This window comes from Myotis myotis, unplaced genomic scaffold (genome assembly GCF_014108235.1).
Source record: "Myotis myotis isolate mMyoMyo1 unplaced genomic scaffold, mMyoMyo1.p scaffold_m19_p_18, whole genome shotgun sequence".
In the NCBI taxonomy this organism is placed as follows: Eukaryota; Metazoa; Chordata; class Mammalia; order Chiroptera; family Vespertilionidae; genus Myotis; species Myotis myotis.
In genome coordinates, this window is record NW_023416322.1 from 10,377,142 (window position 1) to 10,392,823 (window position 15,682).

Genomic DNA, 15,682 nt, shown 5'->3' on the forward strand with positions numbered 1-15,682 from the left:
ATGATCTATAATAGTAAAGGCGTAATATGCTAATTAGACCGGATGTCCTTCCTGATGACCTTCCAAAGGAAGCTGGGGCTTCGAGGGAAGCCCAGATCCTGGGTGCCTACGGGCAGCTGGAGGGAAGTCCGGGTCCCAGGTGCCAGAGGAAAGCGGGTGCCGGCAGTCAGGGAAGGAAGGCCTACTCTTGCCCGAAGTTCGTGCATCAGGCCTCTAGTATCTCAATAAAACTTGGAAATACAGAAATAGAAATAAATGTCAGTTACCACTATAAAAAATGTTAATCTCATTCAAAAGCGCTCTTACAGACTCAGAATAATGTTTGCCCATTATCTGGGTTCATAAAATTAATCATCATGGTATCCAATAGGGTATCATGAAAATAACAGTCTAACTTCAGAGGATAGATTTTAAAAGACACTTTGGCTTCTGCCTTACTCTCTTATTACGGGAGAAGAAACCAGAAGCAGTCACCATGTTGAAAGGATACTCAGAGAGTCCTATGATAAGGTAAGAATATGGGGTCTCCAGCCAAAAGCCATGTGAGGGAGACATCTTAAATGAGGATCATCCAGTCCCAGTCAGGCCTTCAGATGACTGCACTTCTAGCTGATGTGTTGACTGCAACCTCATGAGAAATTCCAAACCAGAACTACCTTCCAAAGCTGCTCTCAAATTCCTGACAGAGAAACTGTGTGAGATAATAAGTGTTTATTCTTGCTTTAAATCAATATGTTTAGGGTAATTTGTTACTATGCAATAGATAACTAATTTAAAAGTCATTCTACTGCTGAGTGGCATGACTCAGTGGTTGAGCATTGACCTATGAACCAGGAGGTCACGGTTTGATTCCTAGTCAGGGCACATGCCCAGGTTGCAGGCTTGATCCCCAGAGTGGGGCATGCAGGAGGTAGCCAATCAATGGTTATCTCTAATCCTTGATATTTCTATCTCTCTCTTCCTCTTCCTTCTTCTCTGAAACCAATAAAACAAATTTTTAAAAAGTCATTCTACTAAAGTAATTGACGTGTACTCTTCAAAAATGTCAAGGTCATGAAAGACACACACACAATACAAACCCTGAAGACGTTTTTCAGATTAACTGAGAAAAAAACATACATACCAGTCAAATGAAATGTGTGATCTTAGAACAATCCTGGACCAGGAAAAAAAAAGTGTGTGTGTGTGTGTGTGTGTGTGTGTGTGTGTTTGTATTTGCTAAAATAAACATCAAGGCAATTGGAGAAATTTTCAGTACTTTCTGTTGCTTAGGTAATAGTATTGTACCAATATTAATTTTCTGGTTTTGCTCAGTGCATTGTAGTTATGTAAGAGAAGGTTCTCATTTTTAGAAAATACACACTAAAGTATTGAGAGGAGGGGTGTTCCAAAGTAACAATATATATAGGCCCAGTGCACAAGATTCATGCATGGGGCTGGGGGGGAGGGTGTCCCTCAGTTCAGCCTGCACCCTCTCACAATCCAGGACATCTCTCTCATAATCGGGACTGCTGGCTCCTAACTGCTTGCTTACCTGCCTGCCTGCCTGATCACCCCTAACCACTCATCTGCCTGCCTGATCGGCCCCTGCCACTGCGGCTTTGTCCGAAAGTCGTTTGGCTGTCTGGTCTAATTAGCATATTACACTTTTATTATTATAGATATTATAGATATATATTCATATATATAAATATCCATATGTATATAGCTCTATATCTATATCTATTATTCTATATCTATTCTATATCCATCCACCCATCCATCCATCCAAAGTGAAAGAGAATGATAAAGAAAACAGTGAAATGTTAACATTTGGAAAATTATATATATATTTTATATATATAAATGCTTTGTACCATTCTTGCAAGTTTTCTGTAGAAATTATTTCAAAATTAAAAGGACATAATAGTCGATGTTGCTGCTGTCCATACGTTTCCTAAGTAAACTGTTGTTTCGACAGTTAGAATTATTAAAAACTTTTGAAATGAATTTCGTGGATCCAAGCCAAAAATAAAAAATAATAATAAATGAAAGGGAAGGGAAGGGAAGGGAAGGGAAGGGCAGGGGAATGGAAGGGGAAAGGGGAAGAGTGGATTAGATAATTGTAGATTAGGGTGATTACTATTTCGTGAATCCTTTGTTTCAGTTCTCCAAAGGGGCAAAAGTGGATGCCCTGAGTTGCACAAAAAGTTGGAAAGCCGCTGCACTGAGGGGTGGATTTGAGCTAAGGACTGACCTCCCAGTTCCTCCTTGTGCCCGCCCCGCCGGCACGGGCGGCCCGCCCCCGGCAGCCGGCAGGTGTGCGCGCAGAGCTAGCACGTGGTGTCAGACTCTATTTAAGAGCCCCCTTCCCTTGCTCGCAGCTGCCGCCGGTTCCAGCCCTGCCCTCCCGGAGCTGCCAGAGGCTCGCGGGTCTCGGACACATCCCGCCGCCGGGGCTGCCACCGGGGCATGGGTGCCGCGGGCCTGCTCTGGGTTTTCTTGGCTCTCATCACGCCGGGGGTGCTCGGTGAGCTGGGAGGGGGAGCACGGAGGTCGGGACGCGACTGTCTGGGTCAGGGGAGGTCTCTGCGCCGCCATGCAAAGCAGAGTCCAAAGCGGGAAGGCGGGGGCAATGCCAGACGCTTGCCTGCCTCCCGCTCGCTCTGGGGGGACCCCCGGGATCTCTTGGTCCTGAAGGTGCTCACTCTAGGTCCCCGGGGCTGGGACCGCCGGACCTGGAGACTGCACTGCAGAGGGGGCACTGGGTGATCTACCTGGGGAGGCGGTGGCGTGCACTCGGGGTGCCTCTGGCTCCCCCCGCGCCTGTCTCAGCAGGTGCTTCTCGCTCTCAGACCGGAGGTCCCAGGGCCACGCCGCACACTCCACGCTCCACTGGGCGCGGGAGTTTCTGCAGCAGCTAAATCCGCTCCTGCCCAGTAAGAGCAGCAGGTCCTCCCGCTGCCTTCCCTGAGTAAGAATAACGCCTAGTGCCCAGGCATGGCTCCCACCGTGTATTTATTTATTTTTGACTTGTAACATTGGTAATGAGATCCTAACCTTTAAACTCCTGGAGTTCCTTAGGAAACGTGAGACATGAGTTCAAGCTAGTTGTCCTGATGCTATTCACCTTCTGTCGTGGTGAGGGTGCCAGGAGATCTCATTGAATTTTATTGGTACCACCTCCAACCCTCCAGAGTGGCATAATTTAAAGAGATGTTTTAATTTTTTTGTAAGATTAGAGCCTCCTGGAGAGAAGATAGGTCTAACTACCTCTAGGGTACAGTGAATGCCTAGTTTATTGAGAAGCTCATTGTAGGCAGACCTCAATAACTGGGTGACTTTGGGCAAGTCTTATAGCTCCCTGATCCTCAGTTTCCTCATCTGTGAAATGATGCCAGTGATAAAACGGACTTCCGGAACGGCCCTGAGTAGCAGGTGAAATTGGCAAATGAGAGTGAGGTGTGAGCTGTTACTACTAAATATCAGTAATAAGACTGCACTGCATGAACCGTTCTTATGGAGCCAGGATTTAAGCTTAGCCACCTCCAGCTTGTTAATAGAACCACAGAAACTGGTTCTATTACAGCAGATTTTGCCTGCTTCCTGACATTTAACTTTCTCCTGACCATCAGCTCCCTTCACAACTTTCCCTAACCTCGCTCTGAGGCACAGTTGCAGACCTGACTTCTCAGCAGCATGGCATTCCCATTTCTAAGTTTCAAAGAGGTTATTAGCAATTGAAAATTGAATTCTTCCCTAGCCCTGCCAGTTCATCCTTTCTTCCAAGGAGGCCAGAGCATCCCCTCCCAGTACCAGAGTAGGACCCTCAACTCCAGACACAACCTCCTCTCTTACAGGCCACTCTGATCTCTGTCCTTAATTTTTCCAATAGTGAAAAACAGAATTTTGAAACTATATATATATGATTATATATATATAGTATATATATATATATATATATATATATAGTGGAATAATGATTATATATATAATTTATTCCACTTCTTTGCTCAAAAATCTAAAAGGATTTCCTACTGCCTGTGGGATTAAAAAAAAATCAAATGTCTTCAGCCTTTCAGGCCATTTGTAATTGGATCTCATCTAAGCATGACCCTCCAAATTCCTCATTCTTCCAATCATGAATGTACCATTGATTGTCTCTGCTGACTGTTTCATGGTTCTTCGTTCACGCTTTGCTCATACCCCCATCCAGACTCCTGCTCCTACTGTGTTCCCTCCCTAGACTATCCCTTGACTCCTGGCCAGTTCTTGCCCTTGCACATGCTTAAGAGACTCTCAAGGTGCCTTTCTAAAATGCAGGGTTCTCGGTTCCACCTCACCCCCCAGAGATTCATAGGTTTGGGTTGTGGCCCAGGAAGCTGAGGTTTAACAAGCTCTCTGGAAAATTCTGAGGCAGGTGCCTACAGTGCACACGGCTGTGAGCAGTCCTATGGGCAGTAAATTTCCTTCTTAGAGTCTTGCTCCACTTCTTTCTTTTGTCTGTTTGCATACCCTGATTCACATTTCCTTTACTGCTCTTATTTCACTCTTGTCAAAATTCTCAACTAGGAATTTTCTTGTTTTCTAATCATCTACCTCCATCAGAGATCAGATCCTTTTTCTCTGTTGATTAAAACCTGCCAAGGACTTCCCATCACATTAGAACAAAATCAAGGCCCCTTATCCTTGACCCCAGGCCTCTGCCTTTCCCTCTGAAATTCTCTGTCCTGCCCCCTCACTTCCTCTGCTCCAGCCACATTGACTTTCTTTCCATTCCTTGAATACATTCAACGTTTGTTTAGCCTTTGCACTAGGTGTTCCCTCTGTTGAAATGCTCTTCCTACAGAGAGAGAAAGAAAGAGAGGAAGGAAGGGAGGGAGGAAGGGAGGAAGGAAGGAAGGAAGGAAGGAAGGAAGGAAGGAAGGAAGGAAGGAAGGAAGGGAAGGAAAGAACTACAATAGCCTCCAGACTGCGCTCTTCCCTCCTGAAAGTAAAAGTTCAGTCCATTCTCCACCCAATTGCCAGACTATTCTTTGTAAAAAGTAAATCAAACCATGTGACTCCTGTTTGAACTCTCCGAGGATTCGACTCAGGATAACATCCAGACATCTTCCTGTGGCCTGAAGAGCCCCCCCCCTCCCCCGGTGGTCCATCCTTACAGAGCCTTCTCACTGGATCTCATGCACTCTGTTCTGATCACTGCATTCCAGCCACACTTGCCTTTTGTCCATCCTAAAGTGTAGCAAATCCATCCCTGCTGGAGGTCTCTATCTTAAAATGTGATTGTTCATTGATGCATCTCCTGTGCTTTGGACAGTGCCTTGGTTAATATTCATAACCATCATTCAAAAATGATCAAGTAGCCAATGTTAAGGCATTTGACTATAATAATTCGCAATGATAATTTCTCCTACCTGTTTTCTGACTGAATTTTTGGTTTTATTTTTATTATCCTCTACAGTTATTCTTCATTAATTTCAAATGGATTTCTAAGCCATTCTAGGTATCCCCTTGGATCCAAATAAAAAGTTAAATGTATCTTGGTTCTGTAGAAACTGCTTCGCCTCGTTAGTTTTCACCATGGTTTAGGGATGTCTATGTCAATGTCTTGCCACTATCTTCTATTTTAGGTCCAGTCATGAGCGACTCTGATTTTTACTCTGGGTTTTAGGAAGATACCTGCAGGATTAAGAAAATTTGTATTACTTAATGATTCATCGACTAACCTTCCCTTTTCTGATATGGAACAGAACATGATTGCTGGAAATTCTGGCTCTGATCTGGGATTTGGGCAGTTTCATGACTAATGCGAGCTAGCGTCTGCCAAAAGAGAAAGAGTCCCCAATTGTCCTTATTGGGATAAAAATTTCCCACATTTCCCACTATTTTCCATCTGGGAAGGTTATTCTAATCTCCTTTCACTCCAGAAGGTCATGATATAAAGTACCTTTCTGCTTTCAGTACTTCAGAACCTTACACCATATCGTTGCTGCTGATTAAATCATGTGCACTTACATTGGCTTTCCAACTGGTAGCGAGTTATTTGGTATTGTCCTTATTTAAATTGGATAATTGCAGGTTAAGTCACTTGCTTGGAGTCCATTGGCACAAGTAATGTCATGGTCATGAAGTAGGTCAAACCCTGTCTTTTCCTAGAGTCTTGCTGTTTGGCACAGGCATGCACTCGGAAACATTTGTAGGTGTTAATAGAGGAAACTAAAGCAATTCAGGGAAGAAACAGAAGGAGACCTACAGTGAGGTCTGGGTCTCAACGATAATGGCTATTCTTAACCAGGCTCTCTGACTTCTCCGATAGAAGTGTTGGGCTGCAAAAAGTCTGGGTCTGGCTACAACCTTGGGAGCTCTGCGTGCCTTTGTGTCAGTCCATAATTTTTCTTTGAGTTTCGCCTGTATCTGTCTCAGAGTCATTTGAAAAAAAAATAATTAATAAATTTCATGTTCAAATATACTACTATTCTGGAGTTAAAAGTTTTCCAGGCATATCCTCAAGTATGTGGGTATCACAGATTATTATCTATCTCCTAGGTTAAAATTTGTTTCATCATTAATATTATTATTATTTAACTAACAGGAACTGACTTGAAATGACTAGTTCCTTTTATCTAGTACAATTCAGGAAGAATTACTAAGCTCTCTTAGAGAGCATGTTATTCCACTAGGCTAATGGAATACAATCATAAAGAATAATAAACATTTTTTATTGGTAGGACCTAAAGTTTTAATGACTAAGATAGTAATATGAATTCATTAAAGTAACGTTAGAGAATCAAACATGTGCTCAGCATATAAGGTCTCTGATGTACTTGAGTTTCCAGTGCTATCCCAGAAAACTTTTTATTTGTAAGGTTTTAATTTTTATTTATGAGGTTGAAAGGATATATATGGAATTTTGTGAAAAATGATTTTCTCCATCTTCCTAAAATCTCTAAAGCCTATCCTAAAATGTCTTTGAACTTCTGAGTTTATCTCTTTGTATATGCACCCCTAACTGCAAGATATGTTGTTGTTGTTTTTTTGTGCCAGAAATTTTTGGCCCATTTTAGGTTTACTTTCTAAAGATTAAAGTTGTCAGTATATTGGTGACAAAAACAGAAGCAGAGTGCAAGTTTTAGCCTCTCTTACTTTGATATTCCTGTGGTTTTGTCTCTAGGTCAGTGTAAGTTCCTGCCAAGCTATCCTTTTGCTAAGCCTAAAGTTAGGAGTGATCAGTCTGAGTTTGCTGTGGGGACACGTTTGCGATATGAATGCCTTCCTGGGTATTTCAAAAGGTCTTTCTTAATCATCTGTCTAGAGACCTCCCGGTGGTCAGATGCTCAGCAATACTGTAAACGTGAGTATTCTATAAAAGAGGCATCTTCGGGTCTATTAGTGTACCTCTGTGAGCTAACCTGTTATTTTTCACAGTAAATAACCAGCAAATTAGTAAGTCCTCTTAAGGAAGAGGATCCTGGGTTCTGCATGTTCTCTGTTACTCCTAAGGGCATTGAGTGTTGAGGTTAAATCATCACAGCAGGCCAACCCTGCTTACCTGTAATCTCCATGAACTTGCTCTATGCTCTCTGTACTGTGTTAGAGTGAGTTGTAAGTTAGTATGCAAGGAATATTAGTTTCACTTCATTCTGACCCCATTTATTCAAGAGATATTTTAAAAGGTATGAAGCTTTAGGCTAGGTGATAGGGCTGGAGAGAACCAGCCCTATCACTTAGGTCTACTAGTCCTTTCCTGTGAAGAATTCCTTTACTAATTGTAAAGACTGACTTTAAACAAATACTCTACTCTGATGTAATTTCACTCATTCAGAGAAATAAATTTATATGGGATCATAGAGAAGTAAATAAGAAATGCTGTCTGGATGAATTAGGGCAATTCAGGCATTACAGGTTGAGGAAACAGCATATGCAAAAGCACCAATATATGAAAGAACATGGTATCTGTGGAAAACAGAACAATTCAGTGTGGTTGCAGTTCGAGGTGCGTGGTGAGGAATAGTAGTTGATTAAATGGATTGGAGCTTAATTGTGACAGTCCATGATTGTTTTTTTCCGATCAACAATGGTAAGTCATTGTAAGTTTTTAAATGTAGGTGGTGGCCTGACCGCATTTGTGCCTCTGAAAGATAACGTGTGCAGTGGTAGATGTGCATAGAAGATGGAGACCAAGGCACACCAGAGTTAGGAAGGGAAATTTTGTTACTCAATGATCCAGTGAGAGATTGCAGCAGCGATGACATAGTTGGTTTGGAGAATTTTGGAATTCAGTCACTAAAATTTGGTGACCAAATGAATGAAGGGCAGGGGATAAAGAATGGGTTACAGAAAGGAAATGGTGACTGTAGGTGTGCTTTTTTAAGCCACAAGGCTTGGTAAATGATGCCATCACCTGACAGAATATAAAAAGGGGAAAGAGAGATTATAATTATGGTTGACCACAAATTATGTTTGCATGCACACTCAAAATATAGACTGTGTGCTCTAAACAAATACTGTTCTGGAGTTGACTATTCCCTTGGGCGATAGAAATTTTGTAAATGTCAAAAATGTCTTTGAATAAACATAAATAAGCTAGTCAGCAAGTCCAGTCAGGTTGGGATTTCATATAAAACACAAAAGGTCCCTCAAATTCCAGTCCCAAATCCTGTCGTTTTGTTTTCCCCTGTAGGTAAATCATGTGTGAGTCCTGGAGAACTCCTCTATGGCTCTGTCCACGCACCCATGGGTATCGTGTTTGAGTCAACAATTACATTTTCTTGTAATGATGGGTGAGTTGGCAGGAGATATCTCCAGGGCACAGGGGTTTTACAGCAGCCTTCCAAGAGAGGTCTGAGTAATTGCCAGCTACTCTACAAAATAGATAAGCAAAAAAAGAATCACCTACCTGAACTGCTCTGTAGACTACCTTTCAGGATTATCCACTGGAAGGGATCCCTAGAAAACAAAAAGGCACTTGGGCTACTCCCCTGTCTTCCCTCTTCCCCCAATTTTAAATCTCTAGCTTTAAACTTTTATTTGGCTTAAGATTCTTTAGCCTTTGGTATGAGTCCTTAGTCTATTACTGCTATTTGTCATACATGGTTTTCCATATTTTCGCCATTCTTTCAGTGGACAAAGAACTAAGCTTTCCTAAAATGTACATGTGGCTGGGAGATGATCACTCATCTCTTTGTCTTTAGATATCGACTCATTGGTGAATCATCTGCTACATGTGTTATCTCACACAGCAATGTTGTAACCTGGAATAGGGACATGCCTGTTTGTGAATGTGAGTAAAATGATCCCTGAATTGCATCCTATGTAATTCTGCTGATATCCTTCTAGAGGGAAATTAGGCATCTACATATCAAAATGAGTACCCAGGAAAGATATAGTTGGTTTGGGAAGTTCTGGGCACAGAGGTGTGGTTTGTTTACATTCTTCTACTCCCTCCTATGCCTACCGCACTTTCCCTCGATGATAAGTTATTTTATAGCGAGTAAGGGTTTAAATCTAAAATATGCTATGAGATTACAGACTGCCAAGTTTATACCATGCACAATGTAGGTCATCCCAGGTACCTCTTACAACAGTTTATCTGTATTCTAGGGATGGGCTCTACTGACCAGATCATATGTGTGTGTGTGTGTGTGTGTGTGTGTGTGTTTTGTGTGTTTTTTTGTGTGTGGTTTTGTTTTGTTTTGTTTTTTTGAGGTTTCATCAGGGAAGATCATGCATCTTCCTACCCTGCTCCTCCTATTTATAACCATCTTTGAGATAAGGAAACACAATTTCAATAAAATGGGTTAATTGTAGGTTGAATTAGAGTTCATTTTGCAAGACTGAAGACAAAATTCCTAGAAGATATAACATTAAAATGTTTTCTTTCTTTTCCCACCAAACCCCAAAAAGCTATTCCTTGTAAGTCACCCCCAGCCATCTCCAATGGGGAATTTTCTGGCAGCAGTACAGATAACTTTTACTATGGAATGGTGGTGACTTATTGGTGCCATGTTGGACCGAATGGGAAAAAGCTCTTTGACCTCGTGGGTGAGAAGTCAATATCTTGCACCAGCAAAGACAATCAAGTTGGCATCTGGAGCGGCCCTCCTCCTCAGTGTATTGAGTTAGTCAAATGCCCATTTCCAGAAGTTGAAAATGGAATTATGGAATCTGGATTTAGTCGTTCATTTTCCTTAAATGATTCTGTGATGTTTAAGTGTAAGCCTGGCTTTACCATGAAAGGCAGCAACAAGGCACGGTGCCAACCAAACAATAAATGGGATCCTCCACTGCCACGTTGCTTCAAGGGTGAGTTGGGCTGAAAATTCGGCGATCTCTAAGTGAAATGAGAACTCTGATTGAATAGACAGCATGATGCCTCTGAGAAGAGGAGGAGAAAGATAGTAGAAGTGGTTGGGTATCCTTGTTAAAGAATTTGCAAGTAACATCTTAATGTTGAAGAGGTAGGAAATTTACCATATTTTGGAGCAGTGCAGGGGAATTTAGATGCTTAAAGGGGGGGAAAGGAGATAGAGCAGAGCCAAGGATCAGAGATTTTTCTAAAACATATGATTACATTTTATTTAAATTGGGATAAATAAATTCTCAATCTTATTGGCCATGAGGTTGGGGGAAGTTTGCTAATGTCAGTATTTGATTCAAAAGACTGTAGACATTATACATGCTCATGTTGAATAACGTAGCCTTTATGCAATGAGGTTAGAATTAAGATTGAGTCTCTTCCCTCATTTTTCCTTTCTCCCCTACTCTTTCTGAGAAATGTCTAACTTACAAAAAAAGGCAACATTTGGAGCCCCTCCTACATGACTCAGAACCTTCATCATTTTGGTTTGGGGAGCAGGAAAATTGAAGTCGATTTTGGTAGTGATTATGTATTACCAACGTTTAAACCCCTTGACTACAATATTAGTGAGAGGATAACCAGGTCATTTTAGTTAAATGAAGTGGAAAATGATGAGTGGATGTAATGTTTCCTGGTACAGATCCAAAGAGGCAAAGCAGGTGGTGGTATAGTTCATCACGTCTAAAAACAGTAATGCATGTTGGCCCCCTCCACCTCACCACAGGCGTCTCTGCTTTACATTGAGGAGAGGTGACAGGACCATCTTCATCCCACCCCCTACCAACCCCAAGTTGGCTTAGGTTGTAGAGAAGAAAGTTCTTATTTCAGAAATAAAAAGCCTCTGGTCCTGCTCTTTTCTCAGGGTGTCTACCACCTCCACATATCCACCACGGTACTTATAACAAAATGGATAAGGAATTCTTTGAAATTGAACAGAAAGTGTCCTATAGCTGTGAGCCTGGCTACACTCTCATTGGCGCTAACCCTATACGGTGTACATCCTTGGGAACCTGGAGCCATACAGCCCCCAATTGTGAAGGTGCTTAAAGCTCTATTCCATCTTAAGGGAACTCAACTGTTAACTGACTCTTAGTGTGCTAGCCTTGTGTCTTTTTTTTTTTTTCCCTAGCGAAATCATGTGATGCCATCCCAAACCAACTTCTCAATGGCCAGGTGGTGGCTCCTCCTAATCTCCAGCTTGGGGCAGAGGTTTCTTTTGTTTGTGATGAGGGGTGAGTGTGAGGTGACAGGGCCTGAACTGAGACCATGACTCATAGCTAAGCATTGCAAAATGTAATTTGTAAAGACAGTTACGGTTCCCCCCCACCCCCCCCGTCTTAGCCTTTCCCTCTTTCCCTTTTATGACTAAGAATTCTCATTCTCTTATTAACCAAACCCTACTGGTTTTCTTCAAGTGTACGTATTGTGCATGGCCAGCCCAAACTGGGAATTACCCACTTATCAATTGAAAAAGCAAAGTTTGGGGTCACAATTTAAGGCCCCTCTTTTGGAGATGAATAGATGATAGGGGTTTAGTAAGAGGGGCTCTTTGGGTGAACTTAGGGAACAAGATCTTTGATGTCTTCTTTACTTTGAACATGAGGTTGTTTTCATTCTACATGGTCAAGAGAATCTTGACATTTGGATACCAAAGAGAAAAGGGAGAATTTTTTTAAAAAAATATGTGATTGTTAGGATATTTTTCTCTGTGTTTTCACCTGGTCTGAAGTCTTCACCTGGTCTGATGTTGGGCCTTTTCCTTAATGCTGGGCTTTTTTCCTTAACCCTTAAATGCTGAAAATAATAGAGCTAATTTATACCACTTACTTGATAGAAGTGATTAAGTCCATGCAACGGAGAACTGGTTTGTTCTGATGATGATTTGCTGCCCCTTATTGTTTAAGGTACCGTTTAAATGGCACATCTTCTAGTCAGTGTGTCTCTGAAGGAATGAGAGTACTCTGGAATAATAAGTTTCCTGTCTGTGAACGTGAGTAGAAGCGAAAATAAGTACGAATCTTGCCTCTTGAATTTTGGTGTGTTCTCTTGCATTTATCACTTATCACATCTTATCCATATGTATACTTTGAACATGTACCTGCCACTCTTCGGTATGTTCTACCATGCAGACCAAAGCTGAATTTATTCAGTTGACTTCATAGTGAGTCTTCTATTTATATTTAGGGAAAGGCTCTGATCCCACTGGACCCGAGCAGCACGGCTGTGCTGAAATGGTGTGGTGTGTGTGTTCTTATCCCAGTACCTCTCGTGATGAGCAGCTCTTGGAGCTAAATGGAAACCAACCAGCCATTCTGGGGGTTGGCACGTCTCCCTTTGTTCTGAGACTCACTCAGGAAAGGTGTGCATCCACCAACACAGCTACAAATAATTAACAATATGACAAGCATCTTAAGGGTATGATATCATTCTTTCAAACTCTCAATCACTTCCTGAGGCTTTTTCAAAGGGATTCAGCATCAAAGGATGACAAATGACTGTAGTGAGGCTGCAGTCCCTTTCGTAGAGGGGAAGAATGTGCATTCACCACTTGTAGCCCCCATTGTGTATTTGAAATAGGCATCCGACAATTTGTACGTTTCAGGTATTGTTCTTGTTCCTTTCAGGTACTTGCATCTCTCTGGGTTCTCATTTCAACCTTATGAAGTAGCTTAATTTATACAATAGACTGGGAAACTGAGGCTTAGAGGGGGTAAGACTTGCCTACGGTCACTCAGCTATTCAATGACAGTGGGAATCTGAGACCAGGTCTGAATCCATATTTCATTAAGTCCATGGTACCTCCCCACATACGATTAGCATGTTATTAACATATTATTTTCACAGCTGTTTGCCTTCAGTTTTATTAAAATTGATGAGACTCAGAATTATTTAATAAATTCTCTTTCATTGTCATTGTTTGGTCAAGATGGTACTTTTAAGTCCTATATTGATTTGTTTGTGGAGCAGGAAAAGAAAGGTAAGAATTTAGGAGCTTGGGGATAAGTAGGGACTCTGAGTCCCTAAGAAATAAATTATACAGATTTCTAAGTCTGTTCCTGATAAGGTGACATAAACTATATTTGGAGCTTTAATCTACATATGAATCTTTTTCTTATCATAATCAATATCACCACATATTTCCTTTTCTATTTTTCAGGGATTTTTTGTGACCCTCCTCCTCCTATCCGAAATGGTCGGAATAGTTATACTTCTGGCTCCATACCTCTTAACACTTTGGTGAGGTACAGTTGTCCCTCTAACTTCCGCATCATTGGAGAAAAGAATCTTTTTTGTATAAGTAAAGACCAAGTGAAAGGAATCTGGGATAAACCTGCTCCTATATGTGAATATTACAACAGAAGATCTATTTGCTCTGAGCCCGTAGTGGCAGGGGGACACAAAGATAAAAGATCTAGACCACCATACATACATGGTGATTCTGTGACCTTTACCTGTGATGCCAACTTCACCATGAAAGGAAACAAGACCGTTTGGTGCCAAGCAAATAGAAGGTGGGGGCCGACACCACTACCAACCTGTGAGAGTGGTGAGTAAGAGAGAAACTCAACCTGAATTGGGAGGGTGTATCCTTGCATTTCTCTTCAGATAACGTTTTGTATCATTGTGAACAAAGAACAGTGTCGAAGTGTAAAGGTAGGGGTGAAAGGGGAAGCATGACAAAGGGTGAAAATTATTGTTCCCTGTTTTATTTTTATTTTTTGTCACCAAGGGCATGGATGTTCATTTAACAAACATCAATAGAACAGAAAATTTTAAAGTATGATGAGAAAAAGTAATTGAACACACCTAATAATTGAACTGAAGAGTCTCACAAGATGAGACTTTGATGGTGCTGTGTGAATTGTGTGGTTTTAAACAACTTATATGAGTTAATGTTAAAATAAGAAGAAATATACCCAATGTTTTAGAACCCACCTGTAAATAGATGTTAATACAGTCTGGCAGAAATGATGCCTGTTCTATGCGATATCTATAAACACTTTCTGAAGTAATGCACTACTTTGCCAAGTCATCTCCTCAGACAAAACATTTCAAATGACTTTGAAAGTAAGGATTACTATAAGTCCTTCATTTTTTTTAAATATATTTTTTATTGATTTTTTACAGAGAGGAAGGGAGAGGGATAGTGAGTTAGAAACATCAATGAGAGAGAAACATCGATCAGCTGTCTCCTGCACACCCCCCGCTGGGGATGTGCCTGCAACCAAGGTACATGCCCTTGACCGGAATCGAACCCGGGACCCTTATTCCGCAGGCTGATGCTCTATCCACTGAGCCAAACCAGCCAGGGCGTTCATTTATTTTTTTACTGAGGTTTATGTTGTTGCAGAAATCTAAATCTGAATTTTAATCATACAATTACAGGGACTGTCATATTTGACAAAGTATTATAATAAAAGTAGGTATTTCTTTTTTTAGTGAAGAACAATATCAATTAATTCTAAATCAATCAAGCTGAAAAGCTATTAGAAAAATATAATTCTATGTATTTGTAGATATATATATAATCTTGGAGGTAAGGAAGGTTTGAAGATAGTCACAATATGAGTAATTATAGAAAATAAGCCATTATAAAGATTTAGGTTGACCTATATGTATTGACATGGGAAGATAACATAAGCAGATTATTAAGCAAAGAAAGAAAGGCATAGAATAAGATGTGAGTACACATATACTCATCCAATATGTATGTATATATGTAACACATATGGGATCCTATAAAACTATATTACTAATATCTAGCGGGATAACTCCTTAATAATATGTGACCTTTGGACCAGAGGATAGGCTTAAGGATAGGATAAGAGTATTTGTAAAAATGGACTATTCTTTTGGTAAATGAAAAATTTCACAAAATCATAAAGAGTAACTAAAAACAGAAAATAATGAACTATATGGTGTATAAAATGGATATTACATCACACTTGTTTTAAAGATTGAGTTGAAATTCATGATGACTGGTTACCACAAATAATGTGTCATTTAGTTGGATGAATGTACTATGTCAAAGTCTAGATTGTGAGGGATGTATCATCTGATGGCCTTTTGTTCTAATGTGTGTGTGTAAAGATTTCCCCCTAGAGTGTCCACCACTTTCCATGATCCCCAATGGACATCACACAGCAGAGAATGTCAGTCTCTTTGTCCCTGGACTGTCTGTGACTTACAGCTGTGAACGTGGCTACTTGCTTGTTGGAGCAAAGACAATTCGTTGTTTGTCTTCAGGAGACTGGAGTGCAGTCATTCCACAATGTGAAGGTACCCCAAATTTACAATCAATTTTCAGAAATTAGGCTATCCTGTTATTTGCCATGCTTTGAG

At 40.9% G+C, this 15,682-nt stretch overlaps 1 protein-coding gene across 4 annotated transcripts in view; it reads left to right on the forward strand.

Annotated features, from left to right (window-relative positions):
* The first annotated feature begins 2,351 nt into the window (after positions 1-2,351).
* Positions 2,352-15,682, forward strand: part of CR2 (complement C3d receptor 2) — a 29,968-nt gene continuing 16,637 nt past the window's right edge. For 2 of the 4 annotated variants that reach the window (XM_036344331.1, XM_036344332.1), the window contains exons 1-10: positions 2,352-2,509; positions 7,154-7,333; positions 8,663-8,762; positions 9,174-9,262; positions 9,886-10,284; positions 11,202-11,378; positions 11,469-11,571; positions 12,244-12,329; positions 13,497-13,886; positions 15,431-15,619. In XM_036344331.1, the coding sequence (XP_036200224.1) occupies positions 2,452-2,509; positions 7,154-7,333; positions 8,663-8,762; positions 9,174-9,262; positions 9,886-10,284; positions 11,202-11,378; positions 11,469-11,571; positions 12,244-12,329; positions 13,497-13,886; positions 15,431-15,619 (1,771 nt within the window). In that variant the 5' untranslated portion in view covers positions 2,352-2,451. The remainder of the gene's footprint in view (positions 2,510-7,153; positions 7,334-8,662; positions 8,763-9,173; positions 9,263-9,885; positions 10,285-11,201; positions 11,379-11,468; positions 11,572-12,243; positions 12,330-13,496; positions 13,887-15,430; positions 15,620-15,682) is intronic. The other 2 variants (XM_036344333.1, XM_036344334.1) reach the window with 2 other exon arrangements.